The sequence below is a fragment of the Apodemus sylvaticus genome, chromosome 4 (genome assembly GCF_947179515.1).
Source record: "Apodemus sylvaticus chromosome 4, mApoSyl1.1, whole genome shotgun sequence".
NCBI classification, from domain to species: Eukaryota; Metazoa; Chordata; class Mammalia; order Rodentia; family Muridae; genus Apodemus; species Apodemus sylvaticus.
Window position 1 is genome coordinate 71,074,603 of NC_067475.1, and position 24,611 is coordinate 71,099,213.

Below are 24,611 nucleotides of genomic sequence, written 5' to 3' on the forward strand. Positions count from 1 at the left end.
CAATCTACTCCATCTACCAGCTTCTGGAGGTCATGGAGGAGCCACTCCTATGATGTTTCAGAAAGCAGAATCCTTGAACCAGAACATTGATTACTTGCAGTGAAAATTTGCATGTAATGCTGTTTGGGCCGAACACACACACACACATACGCTACTAATGCTATGTTTTCCATGCAGACAGGAGACTAGCATGGCTGTCCTCTCAGAGGCTCTACCTACCAACAGCTAACTGAAATGCAGTTACAGCTAAGCATTGGATTGTAGTAGGGGAACCCTATGGATGAGTTAGGCGAAGGATTAAAGGAACTAAAGGAGATGGCAACTCTAAAAAAAATGACCAGTATCACCTAATCTGGACTTTCGGGGGCCACCAGAGACTAAGCCACTAACCAGAGAGCATACATGAAATTGTCTGATGCCCCAAGCACAAATGAAGTACAGGCATACCTTGTCTGGCCTCAGTGGAAGAGGATGTGCCTAATCCTATAGAGACTTAATGCCCCAGGGAGGGGGAATGCATGGGGAGCACCCTCTCAGAGGCAAAGGAGATGGGGGAGGGCTGAAAAACTGTGAGGGGAGCACTGCAGTGAGGCAGAATTTCAGATGAAAATTAATAAAATAAAAATTGAAAAAAGGAGAATCCAGCCAGGCAGTGGTGCCGCACACCTTTAATCCCAGCATTTGGGAGGCAGAGACAGGCAGATTTCAGAGTTTGAGGCCAGCCTGGTCTACAAAGTGAGTTCCAGGACAGCCAGGGCTACACAGAGAAACCCTGTCTCAAAAAACCAGAAAGACACACACACACACACACACACACAGAGAGAGAGAGAGAGAGAGAGAGAGAGAGAGAGAGAGAGAGAGAGAGAGAGAGACAGAGAGAGACAGAGACAGAGAGAGACAGAGACAGAGACAGAGAGACAGAGAGATACAGAAAGAGAAGCATTTATGATATTCCAGAACCATTGTTCTAATTGGCTCTGAAGAAGGATTTCCTAGGAGGGAAGTACAAGACTACCACCGACCAAATTGGGAGGAGTGATCACAAGGTCTGTGCTTCTGATTGGAATAACACACAGGAAAGAAGAAAGACATCTTCAGAGTTTTGGGGCTCTGATTCCTGACCACCATACAGGAGCTCTTCTACATGCCCTCCATTTGGTGAACACTCAGACTCTTGACCAGTTAAGGAAAACATCCCTTCCCTGATCAGGTTTATGGCAGAAATCAGTGTAAAAGCCAGCACAGGAGTAAATAATAGCTTTGCAGATATTGACATGATACCTTCATTTATGGAAGTCTGAAGTATCAGTAAGCAAAGTACCCTGGTGATGGCTCTTCTTGTCTAGACTACCTGTGGACTCATGTAACATATAAAATGGAGGGATCATCTTTTAAAAGCTTGTTTTGCTTAAATTGAAATAGATAGATCCAGTTCAAACACAGATTCTTAGGGTTGAAAATCACACACCTTTAATCTGAGTCTTCAGGCAGTAAAACAAACACCTTTAATCCAGAAGCTGAGACGTGAAGACACACCCTTAATAGGGCCACGCCTTCTACTGGAGGCCTATATAAGCATATGAAGAAGGAGACTTTGTGTCTTTGCCCGCCTGCTCTCATCTTACTAGCAAGCCCATTTCTTCACTGGCATTAGACTCTACTTCAGAATACCAGCATATACTGAAGAAAACCTGAGACTTCAAACCTCGTGGACTAAGTAAGTACTGACTGTAGTCATTGTTATATTAGTTGAATTTATGTTGTTCTCATATATCCTCTTTCTATTTATATAAAGGAATTAATTCTGTATGTTCAATAAACACACACAGATATATACTCAGAGAGAGAGAGAAAGAGAGAGAGAAGACAGAGAGGGGGGAAGAGAGACACAGAGAACCAGAGACAGTTACACAGAGACAGAGAGAAAAACAGCAGAGAGAAAGAATTTAGGAGAAATCTAAAATAAAATCTAAAGAGTATATATAATTGTATGTATCAGGATGAAGAATCAATAAATGCTAGTTCTTCTTTTCAGATCAATGTTAACCTCCAAACTACCGCCAACAGAAATGTCAGGGGACATGGAAGCCAAGGGCTCCACACAGATCAGTGTAAAAAACATCTGCTATGAGTGGACCATTAGCAACTCTCATTTTGCATGGATGGAATTCAGAAAGAGATTAGAAGCCCAGAGTTCTCATTAGAGGACAATGAGGAAGTGGCATGGTGTTTGAGAGTATACCCAAATGGAGTTGATAAAGAAAGCAAAGATTACCTGTCAGTTGACCTGGGATTGCTCAGCTGTCCCGTGTGCCCAGTTTGGGCAAAGTTTGAGTTCTGGATCATAAATTCCCAAGGAGAGAAATGTCAAAGTAGGAAGAACCCCAGTGTTGTAAGCTTTTGGCAATACCAACACAGGGGATTCAAAGAGTTCATCCTTCGAGATTTCCTCCTCTCCCATCAGCATTTACTTCTCCCTGAAGACCAGCTCACCATCTGCTGCAAGGTGAGCATAGCGGGAGCCATCTTCAGCATGCCTGGACAGAACATGACACCTGCAATCAAGGATCCAAGGCATGTGTTGGCAGATGACCTAGGGAAGCTTTGGGAGAATTCCATCTTCACAGACTGCTCCCTATTGGTGGGTGGCCATGAATTCAGGGCTCACAAGGCCATCCTAGCAGCTCGCTCTCCAGTTTTCAGAGCCATGTTTGAACATGAAATGCAGGAGAGACTAAAAAACCTCGTTGAGATTCATGACTTGGATCCCCAAGTCTTCCAGGAGATGATGGGCTTCATCTACACATGGAAGGCACCAAACCTCAAGAGCTACTCCATGGCCTCTGGTCTGCTGGCAGCTGCTGACAGGTATGGCCTGGATGGCTTGAAGGCCATGTGTGAGGATGCCCTCTGCAGGATCCTCTCTGTGGAGAATGCTGCAAACACTCTCATCCTGGCTGACCTCCACAGCACACAGTGGCTGAAGACTCAGGCCCTGGATTTCATTACAGATTTTGCCTATGAGGTCTCTAAGACCTCAGGGTGGAAGTCATTGGTGGAGTCACATCCCCCCTTGGTGGCTGAAGCCTTCTGCTCCCTGGCTTCTGCACAGTGTCCTTCTTTGGAGCCATGATTTAAATGCCTAAAGTGATCTCAGAAGATGGACAGCTGTGACCTGTACCTCTTCTGCAACAGCAACAAGCAGCTTTTTTACCAATGACTTCTGCTTAGACAATGGTATTGAGGGAGCATTTGCACTTTATCAGGGGAATGGCAGCATGGTGGCTCAGGATTTAAAACACCTGCAATATATTATACATACTGAAATGGTAGGTGTGCAATAGGCAGCACTGCAGTCTGGGACACTCTACATGACATCTATGATGTTAATGTTCCTGTTTGAATTTGTCTGATTTTTGGAAACTGAGATTCAATTTAGAGTGGGTCCTAGGCAGAGAACAACTGTGTTTCTTTGGAGAAACACTTCTGCCTTGGACTAAACAGAAGAGATGACTGTGGCCATTGGCAAGGAGAAATCAACCATGATTGCTTCCTCATCAGAGAAGGAAAGACAATGAAGAGTTTCTGTTTAAACATTCAAGGTTCAGGGAACTCGGCTTCAAAAGCAATTACTGCTCTCTCAGAGAACTCTAGCTAAGTTCGCAGCACACATAGGAGAGTTTTCCACAACCTGAAACTGGTGAATCAGAGGATCTGAGGCCCTCCTCTTGTCTCCATGGCCACAAAGAACTCTGTAGACAAAACCTTAACCAAATAAAATACAAGATGAAAAAAACTTTTGAAATCAGTCTGTGGTTTCCAGAGATGTTTATTTCAGAGAAGTAACATGTAGTCCAAGCAGCCTAGCTCAGCTGTGGATGTTTGAACAGAGCCCTCACTCTCCTACCAATATTAGAAACGCTTGGTCTTTTTCCTTGGAATTTAATGTTGGAAAATGAAAACTCCACCCTCATGCTCTTTTTTTTGTTTTTCATGTACTTCTTCAATTTTACCAGAAAATATAACTCCACTTTCAATCAACATAGAAATATTTTTTATTCGAAATATTTTTTATTTACATTTCAAATGATTTCCTCTTTTCTATCCCCCCACTCCCTGAAAGTCCCATAAGCCCCCTTCTCTCCCCCTGTCCTCCCACCCACCCCTTCCCACTTCCCCGGTCTGGTTTTGCCAAATAGTGCTTCATTGAGTCTTTCCAAACCAAGGGGCCACTCCTCCTTTATTCTTGTACCTCATTTGATGTGTGGATTATGTTTTGGGTATTCCAATTTTCTAGGTTAATATCCACTTATTAGTGAGTGCATACCATGATTCACCTTTTGAGTCTGGGTTACCTCACTTAGTATGATGTTCTCTAGCTCCATCCAGGAATGGGCATGCTATTGAGATGTGAGCAGGAAGCTAAAGAAAAAAGCTTCCTTCTTCTTAATGCTTATTGTGGGGCTCCAGTAGAAGGTGTGGCCTAGTTAAGGGAGTGTCTTCTAGTCTGAAGATCTGGATTAAGGGTATGTGTTTTTCTGCCTCAAGACTCAGACTAAAGGTATATGTTTTTCTCAGATTAAATGTATATGTTTTTCGACCAGAAGAATCTGTATTAGAACTGGATCTATATACTTCAACTTAAGAAAAAAAATTAGCTGGGCACTGCTGGCACATGCCTTTAATCCCAGCACTTAGGAGGCAGAGGCAGGCAGATTTCTGAGTTCGAGGCCAGCCTGGTTTACAAAGTGAGTTCCAGGACAGCCAGGGCTACACAGAGAAACCCTGTCTTGAAAAAAGCCAAAAAAAAAAAAAAAAAAAAAAAGGAAAAGGCATGCCTTCTACTTTTGGATGTCCACAATAAGTGCAGACTAGAAGAATAACCATCACCAAATAATATACTTTGCTTATTTGGGACAATCTTGCATAAATAAAGAGATCATGTAAATCTCTGCACAGATACTATTTACACATGCACTGGTCTTACAGATTGCTACCATAAACATGATCAGGGAAGGGGTGCTTTCCTTAACTGCTCAGGAGTCTGAGTGTTCACAAAATGTAAGGCATTTGGAAGAGCTCCTGTATGGTGGGCAGGATCAGAGCCCCAAACCTCTGAAGATGGCTCTATACTTTCCTGTGTTTTATTCCATTTAGACTTTGTACTTCCCCTCAGGGTCTTCAGGGCCCCCTTACCTCCTTCCTCTGAAACTATCTGTTTTAGGCACCTCCTGCAGTCTTCTGGTTTTTCCTTGACTGCCAACAGACTTTTTGATGAGTCTGGAGTCTGTTGCTTCTGGCCACTTAACTTTTTTCTCTTTTGTAGTCTTCTTTTATTAAATACTCTCTCTGCCACTATCACTAAATCTCTCAAACACATTTCCCTAACCTCTAAACCCTCTGCAGGTTTGTTTTTAATATGCTGCCTAATTAATAAAAGCTAGATCAACAGCTGTCTTTGCTTCTGCTTTCTGTGGGGTGTGTATTAATTACAAAATCCACATTATTCATTGATACAATTTAGCTAACAAGAATAGTTATCCAGGATCAGAAACTTGAACACCAAAAAGTAAGACTAGAGAATGCAGATATTCCTGATGCATGGTCAAATCTTTGAAGTTCAGACTCCATTTTTAAAAATCTGTTCAAATTAACATCCTGGCACCTAGCATTAGTTTCCAAGTTGCCCCTCAACAAAACCTAAGCCTAGCTTCACTCTCTAAGCCAATCTCCAATAAGACCAGCATCTTCAATTTACACCCTCAACAAGACCAGGTTATTCCACCAACACACCTGTACCCCCAGATTACAAAACCACCCCCTGCCTAATGACCACCAATGCAGAGGGGAACAGAAGTTAAGTTTATGTTAGCCAGGTGGTGGTGGAGCACGCCTTTAATCCCAGCACTTGTGAGGAGGAGGCAAGCAGATTTCTGAGTTTGAGGCCAGCCTGGTCTACAAAGTGAGTTCCAGGACATCCAGGACTACGCAGAGAAACCCTGTCTTGGAGGAACAGGGAGAGGGAATAGGGCTTATAAGACTTGCGGGGAGTGTGGACCCAGAAAGGGGGAAATAATTTGAAATGTAAATAAAGAATACATCAAATAAAAAAAGAAAGAAAAAATAACTCCCCAAAAGATCAACTCTGAAGCTAAAGAGGTGCCCTGAAAATGATATTCAAGAGACAGAGGCAGAAGAACCTAAACTGAAGTGGTACCCTAGGATACACAGTGGGGCTGTTCTGGGAAAATAAGTTTATTTGAATTGATGTCATTCTTCATAAATAAATTAATATCTAAAACAAACAAACAAACACACAAACATTAAATGAAAGAAAAAACAATGACAGAGGTTGAGCAATTATTTAAAAAAAAAAACAGTTGAGCTATCTGTACCATGGAGCTGGGGCTGCTCCACAGCCCTCTGTGCACAGGTCCCACCAGAAGAGAGCTGGGCTCCCGGAGTTCTGACACAGGCTTACAGGACCACAGGAGGTACAAGCTCCAGTCAGAAACACAGAAACAACAGAACTATGTAACACCAAAAGTAACAAGATGGTGAAAGGCAAGCACAAGAACCCTACCAACAAAAACCAAGGCTACTTAGCATCATCAGAAGCCAGTTCTCCCACCACAGCAAGTTCTGGATAACTGAATATACCACAGAGCAAGATTTGAATTTAAAATCACATTGCGTGAGGCTGATAGAGGACTTCAAGACCAACTCACTGATAAGTGGATATTAGCCTAGAAGCTCAGAATACCCAAGATACAATTCACAGACCACATGAAGCTCAAGAAGAAAGAAGACCAAAGTGTAGATACTTTGATTCTTCTTAGAAGGGGTACAAAATACCCATGGGAAGAAATACAAAGTGTGGAGCAGAGAGTAAAAGAATAGATATCCATAGACTGCCCCACCTGTGGATCCATCCCATATGCAGTTAACAAACCCAGGCACTATTGTGGATGCCAATAAGTGCTTGCTGACAGGAGCCAGATATAACTCTCTTCTGAGAGGCTTTGCCAGTGCCTGACAAATACAGAGGGGGATGCACACAGCTAACCATTGAACTGAGCAAAGGGTTTCAATGGAGGAACTAGAGAAAGGACCCAAGGAGCTGAAGGTGTTTGCAACCCCATAGGATGAGCAACAATATGAACCAACCAGTAAGCCCAGAGTTCTCAGGGACTTAAGCACAAATGAGAGAGTACACATGGAAGAAACGATGACTCCAGACACATGGGTAACAGAGGACAGCCTGAACAGACATCAATGAGAGGAGACACCCTTGGACCCTCGAAGGCTCATTGCCTCAGGGTACACCTACCAGGTCAGGAAGGCTGGAGTGGGTGGGTTAGTGAGCAGAGGGAGGGGATGGAATAGAGGTTTTCAGAGGGGCATTGAGCAAAGAGGACATTTGAAATGTAAATAAAGAAGATACTTAAGTAAAATTGAAAAAAAAATAAATAATGGCAAAAAGCCAGAACACAAAACCTGGCTCACTCACTCTGCTGCAATCCACGCTGGAAGCCAATGTTTTGAGATGGTTCACCTGACAATCTACTCCATCTACCAGCTTCTGGAGGTCATGGAGGAGCCACTCCTATGATGTTTCAGAAAGCAGAATCCTTGAACCAGAACATTGATTACTTGCAGTGAAAATTTGCATGTAATGCTGTTTGGGCCGAACACACACATACGCTACTAATGCTATGTTTTCCATGCAGACAGGAGACTAGCGTGGCTGTCCTCTCAGAGGCTCTACCTACCAACAGCTAACTGAAATGCACTTACAGCTAAGCATTGGATTGTAGTAGGGGAACCCTATGGATGAGTTAGGCGAAGGATTAAAGGAACTAAAGGAGATGGCAACTCTAAAAAAAATGACCAGTATCACCTAATCTGGACTTTCGGGGGCCACCAGAGACTAAGCCACTAACCAGAGAGCATACATGAAATCGTCTGATGCCCCAAGCACAAATGAAGTACAGGCATACCTTGTCTGGCCTCAGTGGAAGAGGATGTGCCTAATCCTATAGAGACTTAATGCCCCAGGGAGGGGGAATGCATGGGGAGCACCCTCTCAGAGGCAAAGGAGATGGGGGAGGGCTGAAAAACTGTGAGGGGAGCACTGCAGTGAGGCAGAATTTCAGATGAAAATTAATAAAATAAAAATTGAAAAAAGGAGAATCCAGCCAGGCAGTGGTGCCGCACACCTTTAATCCCAGCATTTGGGAGGCAGAGACAGGCAGATTTCAGAGTTTGAGGCCAGCCTGGTCTACAAAGTGAGTTCCAGGACAGCCAGGGCTACACAGAGAAACCCTGTCTCAAAAAACCAGAAAGACACACACACACACACACACACACACACAGAGAGAGAGAGAGAGAGAGAGAGAGAGAGAGAGAGAGAGAGAGAGAGACAGAGAGAGAGAGAGACAGAGAGAGACAGAGACAGAGAGAGACAGAGACAGAGACAGAGAGACAGAGAGATACAGAAAGAGAAGCATTTATGATATTCCAGAACCATTGTTCTAATTGGCTCTGAAGAAGGATTTCCTAGGAGGGAAGTACAAGACTACCACCGACCAAATTGGGAGGAGTGATCACAAGGTCTGTGCTTCTGATTGGAATAACACACAGGAAAGAAGAAAGACATCTTCAGAGTTTTGGGGCTCTGATTCCTGACCACCATACAGGAGCTCTTCTACATGCCCTCCATTTGGTGAACACTCAGACTCTTGACCAGTTAAGGAAAACATCCCTTCCCTGATCAGGTTTATGGCAGAAATCAGTGTAAAAACCAGCACAGGAGTAAATAATAGCTTTGCAGATATTGACATGATACCTTCATTTATGGAAGTCTGAAGTATCAGTAAGCAAAGTACCCTGGTGATGGCTCTTCTTGTCTAGACTACCTGTGGACTCATGTAACATATAAAATGGAGGGATCATCTTTTAAAAGCTTGTTTTGCTTAAATTGAAATAGATAGATCCAGTTCAAACACAGATTCTTAGGGTTGAAAATCACACACCTTTAATCTGAGTCTTCAGGCAGTAAAACAAACACCTTTAATCCAGAAGCTGAGACGTGAAGACACACCCTTAATAGGGCCACGCCTTCTACTGGAGGCCTATATAAGCATATGAAGAAGGAGACTTTGTGTCTTTGCCCGCCTGCTCTCATCTTACTAGCAAGCCCATTTCTTCACTGGCATTAGACTCTACTTCAGAATACCAGCATATACTGAAGAAAACCTGAGACTTCAAACCTCGTGGACTAAGTAAGTACTGACTGTAGTCATTGTTATATTAGTTGAATTTATGTTGTTCTCATATATCCTCTTTCTATTTATATAAAGGAATTAATTCTGTATGTTCAATAAACACACACAGATATATACTCAGAGAGAGAGAGAAAGAGAGAGAGAAGACAGAGAGGGGGGAAGAGAGACACAGAGAACCAGAGACAGTTACACAGAGACAGAGAGAAAAACAGCAGAGAGAAAGAATTTAGGAGAAATCTAAAATAAAATCTAAAGAGTATATATAATTGTATGTATCAGGATGAAGAATCAATAAATGCTAGTTCTTCTTTTCAGATCAATGTTAACCTCCAAACTACCGCCAACAGAAATGTCAGGGGACATGGAAGCCAAGGGCTCCACACAGATCAGTGTAAAAAACATCTGCTGTGAGTGGACCATTAGCAACTTCTCATTTTGCATGGATGGAATTCAGAAAGAGATTAGAAGCCCAGAGTTCTCATTAGAGGACAATGAGGAAGTGGCATGGTGTTTGAGAGTATACCCAAATGGAGTTGATAAAGAAAGCAAAGATTACCTGTCAGTTGACCTGGGATTGCTCAGCTGTCCCGTGTGCCCAGTTTGGGCAAAGTTTGAGTTCTGGATCATAAATTCCCAAGGAGAGAAATGTCAAAGTAGGAAGAACCCCAGTGTTGTAAGCTTTTGGCAATACCAACACAGGGGATTCAAAGAGTTCATCCTTCGAGATTTCCTCCTCTCCCATCAGCATTTACTTCTCCCTGAAGACCAGCTCACCATCTGCTGCAAGGTGAGCATAGCGGGAGCCATCTTCAGCATGCCTGGACAGAACATGACACCTGCAATCAAGGATCCAAGGCATGTGTTGGCAGATGACCTAGGGAAGCTTTGGGAGAATTCCATCTTCACAGACTGCTCCCTATTGGTGGGTGGCCATGAATTCAGGGCTCACAAGGCCATCCTAGCAGCTCGCTCTCCAGTTTTCAGAGCCATGTTTGAACATGAAATGCAGGAGAGACTAAAAAACCTCGTTGAGATTCATGACTTGGATCCCCAAGTCTTCCAGGAGATGATGGGCTTCATCTACACATGGAAGGCACCAAACCTCAAGAGCTACTCCATGGCCTCTGGTCTGCTGGCAGCTGCTGACAGGTATGGCCTGGATGGCTTGAAGGCCATGTGTGAGGATGCCCTCTGCAGGATCCTCTCTGTGGAGAATGCTGCAAACACTCTCATCCTGGCTGACCTCCACAGCACACAGTGGCTGAAGACTCAGGCCCTGGATTTCATTACAGATTTTGCCTATGAGGTCTCTAAGACCTCAGGGTGGAAGTCATTGGTGGAGTCACATCCCCCCTTGGTGGCTGAAGCCTTCTGCTCCCTGGCTTCTGCACAGTGTCCTTCTTTGGAGCCATGATTTAAATGCCTAAAGTGATCTCAGAAGATGGACAGCTGTGACCTGTACCTCTTCTGCAACAGCAACAAGCAGCTTTTTTACCAATGACTTCTGCTTAGACAATGGTATTGAGGGAGCATTTGCACTTTATCAGGGGAATGGCAGCATGGTGGCTCAGGATTTAAAACACCTGCAATATATTATACATACTGAAATGGTAGGTGTGCAATAGGCAGCACTGCAGTCTGGGACACTCTACATGACATCTATGATGTTAATGTTCCTGTTTGAATTTGTCTGATTTTTGGAAACTGAGATTCAATTTAGAGTGGGTCCTAGGCAGAGAACAACTGTGTTTCTTTGGAGAAACACTTCTGCCTTGGACTAAACAGAAGAGATGACTGTGGCCATTGGCAAGGAGAAATCAACCATGATTGCTTCCTCATCAGAGAAGGAAAGACAATGAAGAGTTTCTGTTTAAACATCCAAGGTTCAGGGAACTCGGCTTCAAAAGCAATTACTGCTCTCTCAGAGAACTCTAGCTAAGTTCGCAGCACACATAGGAGAGTTTTCCACAACCTGAAACTGGTGAATCAGAGGATCTGAGGCCCTCCTCTTGTCTCCATGGCCACAAAGAACTCTGTAGACAAAACCTTAACCAAATAAAATACAAGATGAAAAAAACTTTTGAAATCAGTCTGTGGTTTCCAGAGATGTTTATTTCAGAGAAGTAACATGTAGTCCAAGCAGCCTAGCTCAGCTGTGGATGTTTGAACAGAGCCCTCACTCTCCTACCAATATTAGAAACCCTTGGTCTTTTTCCTTGGAATTTAATGTTGGAAAATGAGAACTCCACCCTCATGCTCTTTTTTTTGTTTTTCATGTACTTCTTCAATTTTACCAGAAAATATAACTCCACTTTCAATCAACATAGAAATATTTTTTATTCGAAATATTTTTTATTTACATTTCAAATGATTTCCTCTTTTCTATCCCCCCACTCCCTGAAAGTCCCATAAGCCCCCTTCTCTTCCCCCTGTCCTCCCACCCACCCCTTCCCACTTCCCCGGTCTGGTTTTGCCAAATAGTGCTTCATTGAGTCTTTCCAAACCAAGGGGCCACTCCTCCTTTATTCTTGTACCTCATTTGATGTGTGGATTATGTTTTGGGTATTCCAATTTTCTAGGTTAATATCCACTTATTAGTGAGTGCATACCATGATTCACCTTTTGAGTCTGGGTTACCTCACTTAGTATGATGTTCTCTAGCTCCATCCAGGAATGGGCATGCTATTGAGATGTGAGCAGGAAGCTAAAGAAAAAAGCTTCCTTCTTCTTAATGCTTATTGTGGGGCTCCAGTAGAAGGTGTGGCCTAGTTAAGGGAGTGTCTTCTAGTCTGAAGATCTGGATTAAGGGTATGTGTTTTTCTGCCTCAAGACTCAGACTAAAGGTATATGTTTTTCTCAGATTAAATGTATATGTTTTTCGACCAGAAGAATCTGTATTAGAACTGGATCTATATACTTCAACTTAAGAAAAAAAATTAGCTGGGCACTGCTGGCACATGCCTTTAATCCCAGCACTTAGGAGGCAGAGGCAGGCAGATTTCTGAGTTCGAGGCCAGCCTGGTTTACAAAGTGAGTTCCAGGACAGCCAGGGCTACACAGAGAAACCCTGTCTTGAAAAAAGCCAAAAAAAAAAAAAAAGGAAAAGGCATGCCTTCTACTTTTGGATGTCCACAATAAGTGCAGACTAGAAGAATAACCATCACCAAATAATATACTTTGCTTATTTGGGACAATCTTGCATAAATAAAGAGATCATGTAAATCTCTGCACAGATACTATTTACACATGCACTGGTCTTACAGATTGCTACCATAAACATGATCAGGGAAGGGGTGCTTTCCTTAACTGCTCAGGAATCTGAGTGTTCACAAAATGTAAGGCATTTGGAAGAGCTCCTGTATGGTGGGCAGGATCAGAGCCCCAAACCTCTGAAGATGGCTCTATACTTTCCTGTGTTTTATTCCATTTAGACTTTGTACTTCCCCTCAGGGTCTTCAGGGCCCCCTTACCTCCTTCCTCTGAAACTATCTGTTTTAGGCACCTCCTGCAGTCTTCTGGTTTTTCCTTGACTGCCAACAGACTTTTTGATGAGTCTGGAGTCTGTTGCTTCTGGCCACTTAACTTTTTTCTCTTTTGTAGTCTTCTTTTATTAAATACTCTCTCTGCCACTATCACTAAATCTCTCAAACACATTTCCCTAACCTCTAAACCCTCTGCAGGTTTGTTTTTAATATGCTGCCTAATTAATAAAAGCTAGATCAACAGCTGTCTTTGCTTCTGCTTTCTGTGGGGTGTGTATTAATTACAAAATCCACATTATTCATTGATACAATTTAGCTAACAAGAATAGTTATCCAGGATCAGAAACTTGAACACCAAAAAGTAAGACTAGAGAATGCAGATATTCCTGATGCATGGTCAAATCTTTGAAGTTCAGACTCCATTTTTAAAAATCTGTTCAAATTAACATCCTGGCACCTAGCATTAGTTTCCAAGTTGCCCCTCAACAAAACCTAAGCCTAGCTTCACTCTCTAAGCCAATCTCCAATAAGACCAGCATCTTCAATTTACACCCTCAACAAGACCAGGTTATTCCACCAACACACCTGTACCCCCAGATTACAAAACCACCCCCTGCCTAATGACCACCAATGCAGAGGGGAACAGAAGTTAAGTTTATGTTAGCCAGGTGGTGGTGGAGCACGCCTTTAATCCCAGCACTTGTGAGGAGGAGGCAAGCGGATTTCTGAGTTTGAGGCCAGCCTGGTCTACAAAGTGAGTTCCAGGACATCCAGGACTACGCAGAGAAACCCTGTCTTGGAGGAACAGGGAGAGGGAATAGGGCTTATAAGACTTGCGGGGAGTGTGGACCCAGAAAAGGGGAAATAATTTGAAATGTAAATAAAGAATACATCAAATAAAAAAAGAAAGAAAAAATAACTCCCCAAAAGATCAACTCTGAAGCTAAAGAGGTGCCCTGAAAATGATATTCAAGAGACAGAGGCAGAAGAACCTAAACTGAAGTGGTACCCTAGGATACACAGTGGGGCTGTTCTGGGAAAATAAGTTTATTTGAATTGATGTCATTCTTCATAAATAAATTAATATCTAAAACAAACAAACAAACACACAAACATTAAATGAAAGAAAAAACAATGACAGAGGTTGAGCAATTATTTAAAAAAAAAAAACAGTTGAGCTATCTGTACCATGGAGCTGGGGCTGCTCCACAGCCCTCTGTGCACAGGTCCCACCAGAAGAGAGCTGGGATCCCGGAGTTCTGACACAGGCTTACAGGACCACAGGAGGTACAAGCTCCAGTCAGAAACACAGAAACAACAGAACTATGTAACACCAAAAGTAACAAGATGGTGAAAGGCAAGCACAAGAACCCTACCAACAAAAACCAAGGCTACTTAGCATCATCAGAAGCCAGTTCTCCCACCACAGCAAGTTCTGGATAACTGAATATACCACAGAGCAAGATTTGAATTTAAAATCACATTGCGTGAGGCTGATAGAGGACTTCAAGACCAACTAACTGATAAGTGGATATTAGCCTAGAAGCTCAGAATACCCAAGATACAATTCACAGACCACATGAAGCTCAAGAAGAAAGAAGACCAAAGTGTAGATACTTTGATCCTTCTTAGAAGGGGTACAAAATACCCATGGGAAGAAATACAAAGTGTGGAGCAGAGAGTAAAAGAATAGATATCCATAGACTGCCCCACCTGTGGATCCATCCCATATGCAGTTAACAAACCCAGGCACTATTGTGGATGCCAATAAGTGCTTGCTGACAGGAGCCAGATATAACTCTCTTCTGAGAGGCTTTGCCAGTGCCTGACAAATACAGAGGGGGATGCACACAGCTAACCATTGAACTGAGCAAAGGGTTTCAATGGAGGAACTAGAGAAAGGACCCAAGGAGCTGAAGGTGTTTGCAACCCCATAGGATGAGCAACAATATGAACCAAACAGCAAGCCCAGAGTTCTCAGGGACTTAAGCACAAATGAGAGAGTACACATGGAAGAAACGATGACTCCAGACACATGGGTAACAGAGGACAGCCTGAACAGACATCAATGAGAGGAGAGACCCTTGGACCCTTGAAGGCTCATTGCCTCAGGGTACACCTACCAGGTCAGGAAGGCTGGAGTGGGTGCGTTAGTGAGCAGAGGGAGGGGATGGAATAGAGGTTTTCAGAGGGGCATTGAGCAAAGAGGACATTTGAAATGTAAATAAAGAAGATATTTAAGTAAAATTGAAAAAAAAAATAAATAATGGCAAAAAGCCAGAACACAAAACCTGGCTCACTCACTCTGCTGCAATCCACGCTGGAAGCCAATGTTTTGAGATGGTTCACCTGACAATCTACTCCATCTACCAGCTTCTGGAGGTCATGGAGGAGCCACTCCTATGATGTTTCAGAAAGCAGAATCCTTGAACCAGAACATTGATTACTTGCAGTGAAAATTTGCATGTAATGCTGTTTGGGCCGAACACACACACACACACACACACACACACATACGCTACTAATGCTATGTTTTCCATGCAGACAGGAGACTAGCATGGCTGTCCTCTCAGAGGCTCTACCTACCAACAGCTAACTGAAATGCAGTTACAGCTAAGCATTGGATTGTAGTAGGGGAACCCTATGGATGAGTTAGGCGAAGGATTAAAGGAACTAAAGGAGATGGCAACTCTAAAAAAAATGACCAGTATCACCTAATCTGGACTTTCAGGGGCCACCAGAGACTAAGCCACTAACCAGTGAGCATACCTGAACTTGTCTGATGCCCCAAGCACAAATGAAGTACAGGCATACCTTGTCTGGCCTCAGTGGAAGAGGATGTGCCTAATCCTATAGAGACTTAATGCCCCAGGGAGGGGGAATGCATGGGGAGCACCCTCTCAGAGGCAAAGGAGATGGGGGACGGCTGAAAAACTGTGAGGGGAGCACTGCAGTGAGGCAGAATTTCAGATGAAAATTAATAAAATAAAAATTGAAAAAAGGATAATCCAGCCAGGCAGTGGTGCCACACACCTTTAATCCCAGCATTTGGGAGGCAGAGACAGGCAGATTTCAGAGTTTGAGGCCAGCCTGGTCTACAAAGTGAGTTCCAGGACAGCCAGGGCTACACAGAGAAACCCTGTCTCAAAAAACCAGAAAGACACACACACACACACACACACACACACAGAGAGAGAGAGAGAGAGAGAGAGAGAGAGAGAGAGAGAGAGAGAGAGACAGAGAGACAGAGAGACAGAGAGACAGAGAGACAGAGAGACAGAGAGAAACAGAAAGAGAAGCATTTATGATATTCCAGAACCATTGTTCAAATTGGCTCTGAAGAAGGATTTCCTAGGAGGGAAGTACAAGACTACCACCGACCAAATTGGGAGGAGTGATCACAAGGTCTGTGCTTCTGATTGGAATAACACACAGGAAAGAAGAAAGCCATCTTCAGAGTTTTGGGGCTCTGATTCCTGACCACCATACAGGAGCTCTTCTACATGCCCTCCATTTGGTGAACACTCAGACTCTTGACCAGTTAAGGAAAACATCCCTTTCCTGATCAGGTTTATGGCAGAAATCAGTGTAAAAGCCAGCACAGGAGTAAATAATAGCTTTGCAGATATTGACATTATACCTTCATTTATGGAAGTCTGAAGTATCAGTAAGCAAAGTACACTGGTGATGGCTCTTCTTGTCTAGACTACCTGTGGACTCATGTAACATATAAAATGGAGGGATCATCATGGTGGCTCAGGATTTTAAACACCTGCAATATTATACATATTGAAATGGTAGGTGTGCAATAGGCAGCACTGCAGTCTGGGACACTCTACATGACATCTATGATGTTAATGTTCCTGTTTGAATTTGTCTGATTTTTGGAAACTGAGATTCAATTTAGAGCTGGCCCTAGGCAGAGAACAACTGTGTTTCTTTGGAGAAACACTTCTGCCTTGGACTGAACAGAAGAGATGACTGTGGCCATTGGCAAGGAGAAATCAACCATGATTGCTTCCTCATCAGTGAAGGAAAGACAATGAAGAGTTTCTTTTTAAACATTCAAGGTTCAGGGAACTCGGCTTCAAAAGCAATTACTGCTCTCTCAGAGATCTCTTGCTAAGTTCGCTACACACATAGGAGAGTTTTTCACCACCTGAAACTGTTGAATCAGAGATCTGAGGCCCTCCTCTTGTCTCCATGGCCACAAAGAACTCTGTAGACAAAACCTTAACCAAATAATATACAAGATGAATACAACTTTTGAAATCAGTCTGTGCTTTCCAGAGATGTTTATTTCAGAGAAGTAACATGTAGTCCAAGCAGCCTAGCTCAGCTGTGGATGTTTGAACAGAGCCCTCACTCTCCTACCAATATTAGAAACCCTTGGTCTTTTTCCTTGGAATTTAATGTTGGAAAATGAGAACTCCACCCTCATGCTCTTATGACGACGGAGAAGTCTATGCCATAGTAGAGGGAGTCTAATCCTTCTGGGAGAGATGTGTTTGTGGATCAAGGCATGCAAAATCTATTAAATGTTTTGAAAACATCCAAAGGGATTTATTCATTACAGATTTGCAGGCCTGTATACCTGTTGAGGGAGAACCGGCTGGGGAGGGAGCAGAGGTACGAGTCCTTGGTCCAGTCTGTGGTCTGGAAGCACTGAGAGGCCTGTTACATTGCTCCAACATAGCAGGATTAGATAAGAGGAGATAGCCCATGATTGTAAAGCATTATTACAGAAAAGGAGGTGCCAAGAAAAGAGATCAAAAGGTAAAAAGAGAAAGAGATAAAGAGGTGAGATCCACCCGTGGCCACTTAGAAAAAGAATGGGGGGGGGGTAAGGGGGATAAGAGCGTAAGAGAAAAAAGAGGACAAGAGAGCATGGGCAAGAGAGGAAGGAGGAGCCAAGCAGCCCTCTCTATAGTGGGTCAGGGTACCTGGCTGTTGCCAGGTAACTGCGGGGTGGGGCAAACCTGGCTGTACCTAGGTGACTGTGGGTGGGGAATCTAGGCCGTGGTGTGGCCCAGATATAAAATTAATTCAAACAAATCAGTAGCCTTCCTATACTCAAAGGATAAACAGGCAGAGAAAGAACTTAGGGAAGAAGAAATAGAAGAAGACCTCAGAAGATGGAAATATCTCCCATGCTTGTGGATTACCAGGATTAATATAGTAAAAATGGCCATCTTGTCAAAAGCAATCTACAGATTCAATGCAATCCCCATTAAATTCCAACTCAAGTCTTCAAAGAGTGAGAAAGTGCAATTCTCAATCTTATCTGGAATTACAAAAAACCCATGGTGCTTTTTCACAGCTAAAGAACACCAACTAAAACAAACCAGATGATAGATGACCCAGTGACCTGGAGTAAAACACCAGTAAAATACTACTGGTCTTCTTTAAAAGGGGTAAAATATCTTCTAATAATCCTTTAATCTTAATAATCTCCTTAATTAATAGCTTATTCACTCATCAGAGAAGCTTCCTCCTGCAGCAGATTGGAACAAATACAGAGATTAACACCCAGACATTATGCAGAGAGAGACAGAGACATTGGAGAGACAGAGACAGAGAAAGATCTTCATACACACAACTGTAAATGAGATGTTTCCCTTAAATCCATGCCCTCATAGTTCAGAGAGCCCTAAGGAAGACGATCAGAAGCAGGGAGGGAGACACAGGGAATGGAGGTTCTCAGGAAGACAACGCCCTTTGAATCCCCTTTAACTCAAAGACACTGAGGCAGCAGTCCCATGGCCTCCATGGATCTGTACCAGCTGTCCTTTTCTGATGACAGACAGAAATGTAGAGGATCCATGTGGGAAAGGACGTGGGAAAGAACAAGAAGAATTGAGGAAAACACTACTCACTCAGATTATACAGTATTAATAAAGAATTCATGCTTAATTAAAGAAGGAGGAGAGGAGCAGATGCCTGGGGAGAAAATATAGTAGTTTTCCAAAACTTTCAGAATGAGATAAGAAGTGTTTCTAATTAGAGCTCCTCTGGTTATGTTTTAGTGCAATGCCATTAGGGACATTAAATTCAGTGGTAACCAAATATCAGGAAGAGAGAATAAAATAAAATACATAAATGTACCCTTTTTGCTCATATTCTTGGTGTCTTAGTCAGGGTTTCTATTCCTGCACAAACATTATGACCAAGAAGCAAGTTTGGAAGGAAAGGGTTTATTCAGCTTACGCTGCTGCATTGCTGTTCATCACAAAAGGAAGTCAGGACTGGAACTCAAACAGGTCAGGAAGCAGGAGCTGATGCAGAGGCCATGAATAGATGTTCCTTACTGGCTTGCTCCCCCTGGCTTGCTCAGCCTGCTCTCTTATTGAACCCAAGAATACCAGCCCAGTGGTGGTACCACCCACAAGGGGCCCTCCCCACTTGATCACTAATTGAGAAAATGCCCCACAGCTGGATCTCATGGAGGCACTTCCCCAACTGAAGCTCCTTTCTCTGTGATAACTCCAGTCTGTGTCAAGTTGACACACAAAACCAGCCAGTACACTTGGCTGGTTCTTCCAATTCTGAGAAAAACCTTATCTACCTCCTGTGGATCTCTATTGCCTCAATCAATGTTTTAGAAAAATGGCTTACTTCATGTTTAGAGTGTTGTTTCTGCATGCCTATCTGCATGTGTGCTACCCACAGAATCCAGAGGAGGGCACTAGATCCCATGAAACTGACAGCTAGACTTTTGTGAGTTGCCCATTGCTACTAGGAATGAAACCTGGTTCTATTGACTGGCAGCCAGAGCACCAAGTGCTCAGTCATCTCCTCAGGCCCTGTCCCATTTGATTCTGATTACACACCTGTGGTTGTCCTCAGCATGAGGTCGAGTTGAAGGGAAACTTGACAAGTGAATTCTGAGGAATCTGGGATACAGAGCTAACAGAACACAATCTCTTCTTTCAGGTTCATCCTCTCAGCATCAGTCTTTGGAATGAGGAATTCAGCCTCTGTCCCTATAGTTTCTCCATCTTCCCACACAATTGTGTCCACGCCATTCCCTGACTATTACTAATATTGAGAAGTTTGGGAGTCCATGAAAATATTTTATTGTCTCCTCTATTGGAAATTTTTGCAGGTTTTTGTATCTGCTGACTAGCTCTATCTTGTGTTATTGGAATTAAGAAAAAATACCATTCTGGCATAATAAATTACATTATACTGTGTAATTTATAAACCATGGAATTTATTCCCACAGTGTGAAGGTCAGGAAGGATCAACACATGCATTTCTTCATAAATGATACCTGCTCTAGGGATATAATGGTAGAAGAGCCAATTGGCAAGGACCTACTCACTTCCTTTATACTCTTTTACTCTTATTATGGTAGAAGCTCAACAGTCAAGGCAGGCCTCAAAGTCATGGTTAAACAGGACTTTCTCGATCTCCAAATCCTTGCTCGATCAGAAACATGTAGGGATTCCTGGATTGAATTTTTGTATGAGAGTACTTTCCTATTCCTAAGGATTAGCATATGACCAAATCACCTTACAGAGGCCCTGCTTTTCTTTCGTTTTTATTGAAAATGATTTTTCCACACAAAATATTCAGATTACAATTTGCCTTTCCCCATCTCCTTCCAGTCCCTCCCCATCTCACTACTCACTGTACTGCTCAGGTCTCACTCCTTCCAGTTAGATGACAAGCAGAAAAACAAAACCAGGATGAAAAACAAAGAAAACACACATGAAACATACATGCACTTACACACAAATGCATAAAGTCAATAAAACACAAAATCATGAACCAAAACATAAAAGCAAAAGTGTAGAAAAATGACTAAACAAAGCATATGAGAGAAATTAAAAAGTACAATTCAGCATTTGTGTAGGCCATCAACTCCTTGAGAGTTGGCCTACTCTTAAATATTCTTTGTATAACCAGGGTAAATCTGCTGGAAAAATAATTTTTCATTTCCAGGCAGTTATGAGTTAGAGAGAACATCTCAGTCAGGGATAGGAGATAGTGTAAAATTCCCCGATTCAGCTCTGGCACCTCCTCTAGACCCATGCAGAGACATATATCTACCCTAATGTTAATACAAATAACAATATTTGACTTCTTCCTTTCTAATTTGTATACCCTTGATCTGCTTCAGTGGTCTTATTGATCAAAGACATCAAGTGCCCTATTTAATAGGTATATATACAGAGGAGATCACCTTACCTTGTCTGGATTTTAGTGGAATTTTTCAAGTTTCTCTCCATTTAAGTTGATGTTGGTTGGCTATGGGCTTGCTCTAAACTGCCTTTTTTATATTCAGTTATATCCCTGTCTCTTGGGACTTTTGTCAAGAAGGATGTTGGATTTTGTCAAAGGCTTTTTCTGCATCTAATGTGATGATTGTGAGGCTGCTGTCTCTCAGTTTGTTCACCTGGTAGATTGAAGATCTAGTGCAGAAGTTCCTGTGCCAGCTGTGCCAGCTACTCCTATACAAAGCAGAGTGGAGAACACCACAACAGGTGCAGCAACCCTTTTCACCTGGTGATCTACAGAGTCTAATTCATTGGGAATGCTTTCCCTGTGTGGGAGGTTATTGGGGTAACTACTGTGCCAGGATACAAATATCAGATGATGCATTTACAACTAGGGAATGTCTGCAAGGGGTAAGTCCTGATGCACAAGCCCACCTATCATCCTCTGGAAGCAAGAGGCACTCATATTCTTAATTGGTAGGAGTTACAATGGAATTGCAGAGATGTGAACGTTCTGAGGGTATCTGATTCCCATTACAATGGCTTTCTTCTGTTACTCAAGGGTCAGCTTACCTCACTCTGGATACTGCCATGTGCACTGAGTACTCTCGGTAGTCTGTGAATAGTTTCCAGGAAGAGCTGTTCTATCATAGTAGGTGGGTTAGTCATTTAAGCATAACCAACAGTCCTATGTCAAATCAGGACAGGAGGAGTCAATTATCTGGAACAAGCTTTCATAAATGATTGTGGAGTGGGTTGTTGAGACAGGAAGCCAGTAAACTTAGTGACACTTATGTTAGGGTAGGTGTGGTCATAGGCAGAGGCTAGGGCCTGAAGTCCAGTCTTGCAAGGACTTAATTGGGCCCAATAGCCAGCCCAGAACCTGTCTAACAACTTGTTGGATAGAGAAGAGAGTATTTCTATTGATTACCCCTGGAATCTGTATGCATACGTAACTCCTTTTTTTGTACATGCTCTGCATCCCCAAATATAGCCTGAATCCCATCCAGTGGCCTGTTTTCTTCTTTCGGTGAAGCTGAGTGTCAGGTGGCTATAAGGTGAATATGCATGAGAGAAGCATGGAGGTTTTTCTTCTTTTTTTCTTTTCTTTCGTTGGATATTTTCTTTACTTACATTTCAAATGTTATCCACTTTCCAGTCTCCCCTATGAAAACCCCCTATTCCATTCCCCTCCCCCTGCCTCTATGAGAGTGCTCCCCTACCCATGCACCTACTCCTGCCTTCCTGGAGGAAGCCACACTACAGTTATGAAGTAGCCACAAAGTAATTTAATGCTTCTGGTTGACCACAACAAGAAGAACTATTTTAAGAGGGCACAACATTGAGAAGAGGAGGAACTACTGGCCTACGGTGCATGAATCCATATGAAATGAATCCCTGCAAATGTTTTCAAAATACATAAAAGATTCTTGCATATCTTGACCAACAAACACTTCCCTCCTAGGAGGAGTAGACTTCCTCCACATTGGTCTACTCTTCTTAGTCATCATAAAAGCATGATGATGGAGCTTTTTGCTAATTTAGATGCCAAGAAAAAGACAAAGGATTTCTAATACTGGTAAGAAAGTCTGCACAAATATCTTGAGCTGAGCAGAGCTGATTGGACTATATGTGACTTCTCGGAACATAAACAGCTCTGAAATCCACCGAATGATTTCAACTATTTTATTTTTATTATATTTTATTAGGTTAAGGTTTTGTATACAGAACTGTTTGTGCCCAATGAGACCAGAGAAGTGTCTCAGATCCACTGCATCACCAGTTACAGGTGGCTGAAAAAACTCTCCGGTGTCTGCTGGAATTGAATCAGTTTTCTGAGAGAGCAGTAATTCCTTTTGCAGCTGAGTTCCCACAAACTGAGCCTTTAAAAAGTCTTCATTGTCATTTTAGTCTCAGATAAATAAACATTCATGTTTGATTTCTCCCTTTCTCTGGGCCCTGGTCATTTGTTCTGTTTAGATCAGTACATACAGTTTTCCTGGATGAAACTCTGTTGAGCTGTGCTTAGGGTCAGCACCTAACTTGAATCCCAGTTTCCAACGTGTCAGACAAAAAATAAACAAGAACATCAACAGGGCAGATGTCAACTTGATTGACCCAGACTCTTGTGCTGCCCTTCTCACACCTGCCATTTTAACATAGTACAGCTGTTTTAATCTTGAGCCACCATGCTGTCTTGCCACAGATTCTGTATAAATGCTCCCATAATACTGTACTCTAACCAGAAGTCATTGATAGCTACATTGGGTGTTGCCATTGGAAGACAGGTGTTGGACATGTCTGACTAGCTTCTAAAATCTCTTTAGGCGTTTGAGTGAGGGCTCAAAGAAAATATTCTCTGTGCAGAATCCAGGGAGTGGAAGGTTTCAGCTGCCAAGCGGGGATGTGACTCCAACATTGACTTCCACTCCGAGGTCTCAGAGACCTCAGAGGAATGAAGTGCAATGAAATTCAGGGCCTGGGTCTTTAGATTCTTTCTTCTGTGGAGGTCAGCCAGGATGAGAGTGTGTGCAGCATTCTCCACAGAGAGGATCCTGCAGAGGGCATGCTCACACATGACCATCAATTCCTCCAGGCCATACTTGTCAGCTGCTGTCAGCACACCAGTGGCCATAGGGTAGCTGTTGAGGTGTGGTGCCTTCCCTGTGTAGATGAAGTCCATCATCTCCTTGAAGACCTGAGGATCCAGGTCAGGGATCTTCACAACGTTGGTTAGTCTCTCCTGCATTTCATGTTCAAACATGGCTCTGAAAACTGGAGAGCGAGCTGCTAGGATGGCCTTGTGAGCCCTGAATTCATGGTCACCTACCAATAGGGAGCAGTCTGTGAAAAGAGATTTCTCCCACAGCTTTGTTAGGTCATCTATCAACATCTGCCCTGTATTCTTGATTGCAGGTGTTATGTTCTGTCCAGGCATGCTAAAGAAGACTCCCGCTATGCTCACCTTGCAGCAAAGGGTGAGCTGGTCTTGAGGGACAAGCCAATGCTGAAGGGAGAGGAGGAAATCTCGAGAGAGGAACTTTTTGAATCCCAGTGGTTTATTTGGCAGAAAGCAGGCAGCTTTCGTGCTCTTCATACTTTGAAATTTCTCTCCTTGGAAATTTATGATCCAGAACTGGAACTTGGCCCAAACTAGGCTTCCTGGTTGGCTGATCAACACCAGGTGAACTGACAGGAAACCTTTGCTTTCTTCATCAACCCCATTTGTGTGTACTCTCAAACACCATGCCACTTCTTCACTGGCCTCTGATGAGAACACTGGGCTTGTAATCTCTTTCTGAATCCCCCACATGTAAGTTGAAAAGTTGCTAATGGTCCACTCATAGCAGAATTTCTGAACCCTGTTCTGTGTGGAGTCCCAGCTCTTGGCTTCCATTTCTCCTGACATTTCTGAAGGAGGTAGAATTTGGAAGTTAAAGGTGATCTGAAAGAAGAACTAGAAGTTACTTATATGTCTTCCTCTTGGATACAATTATAGGTACACTTTCGATTTGAGTTTCAATTTCTCTAAATCACTCTCTCTCTCTCTCTCTCTCTCTCTCTCTCTCTCTCTCTCTCTCTCTCTCTCTCTCTCTCTTTCATTGTCTCTCTCTCTTTCC

General features: G+C 42.9%; 2 protein-coding genes and 1 pseudogene across 2 annotated transcripts; 2 read left to right on the forward strand and 1 right to left on the reverse strand.

Annotated features, from left to right (window-relative positions):
• Window positions 1–2,069: 2,069 nt before the first annotated feature.
• LOC127682440 (TD and POZ domain-containing protein 2-like) lies at window positions 2,070–3,103 on the forward strand (annotated as a pseudogene).
• A 6,938-nt stretch (window positions 3,104–10,041) lies between these two features.
• On the forward strand, window positions 10,042–22,817 carry LOC127683628 (TD and POZ domain-containing protein 1-like; the record flags this gene model as incomplete). Its single annotated transcript, XM_052180937.1, has 2 exons — window positions 10,042–10,668; window positions 22,701–22,817. Coding segments are annotated over 2 exons (744 nt in total), but the record flags the coding sequence as incomplete, so codon positions are not given.
• Window positions 22,818–23,314: 497 nt separating this feature from the next.
• LOC127683629 (TD and POZ domain-containing protein 1-like) lies at window positions 23,315–24,400 on the reverse strand. The gene has a single exon (XM_052180938.1). It carries the CDS (start codon window positions 24,398–24,400, stop codon window positions 23,315–23,317), a length of 1,086 nt encoding a protein of 361 aa, XP_052036898.1.
• Between the last annotated feature and the right edge of the window lie 211 nt (window positions 24,401–24,611).

Coding starts and splice junctions, on each gene's coding strand:
- LOC127683629 (XM_052180938.1), bottom strand. CDS start 24,400: ATGTCAGGAGAAATGGAAGCCAAGAGCTGGGACTCCACACAGAACAGG.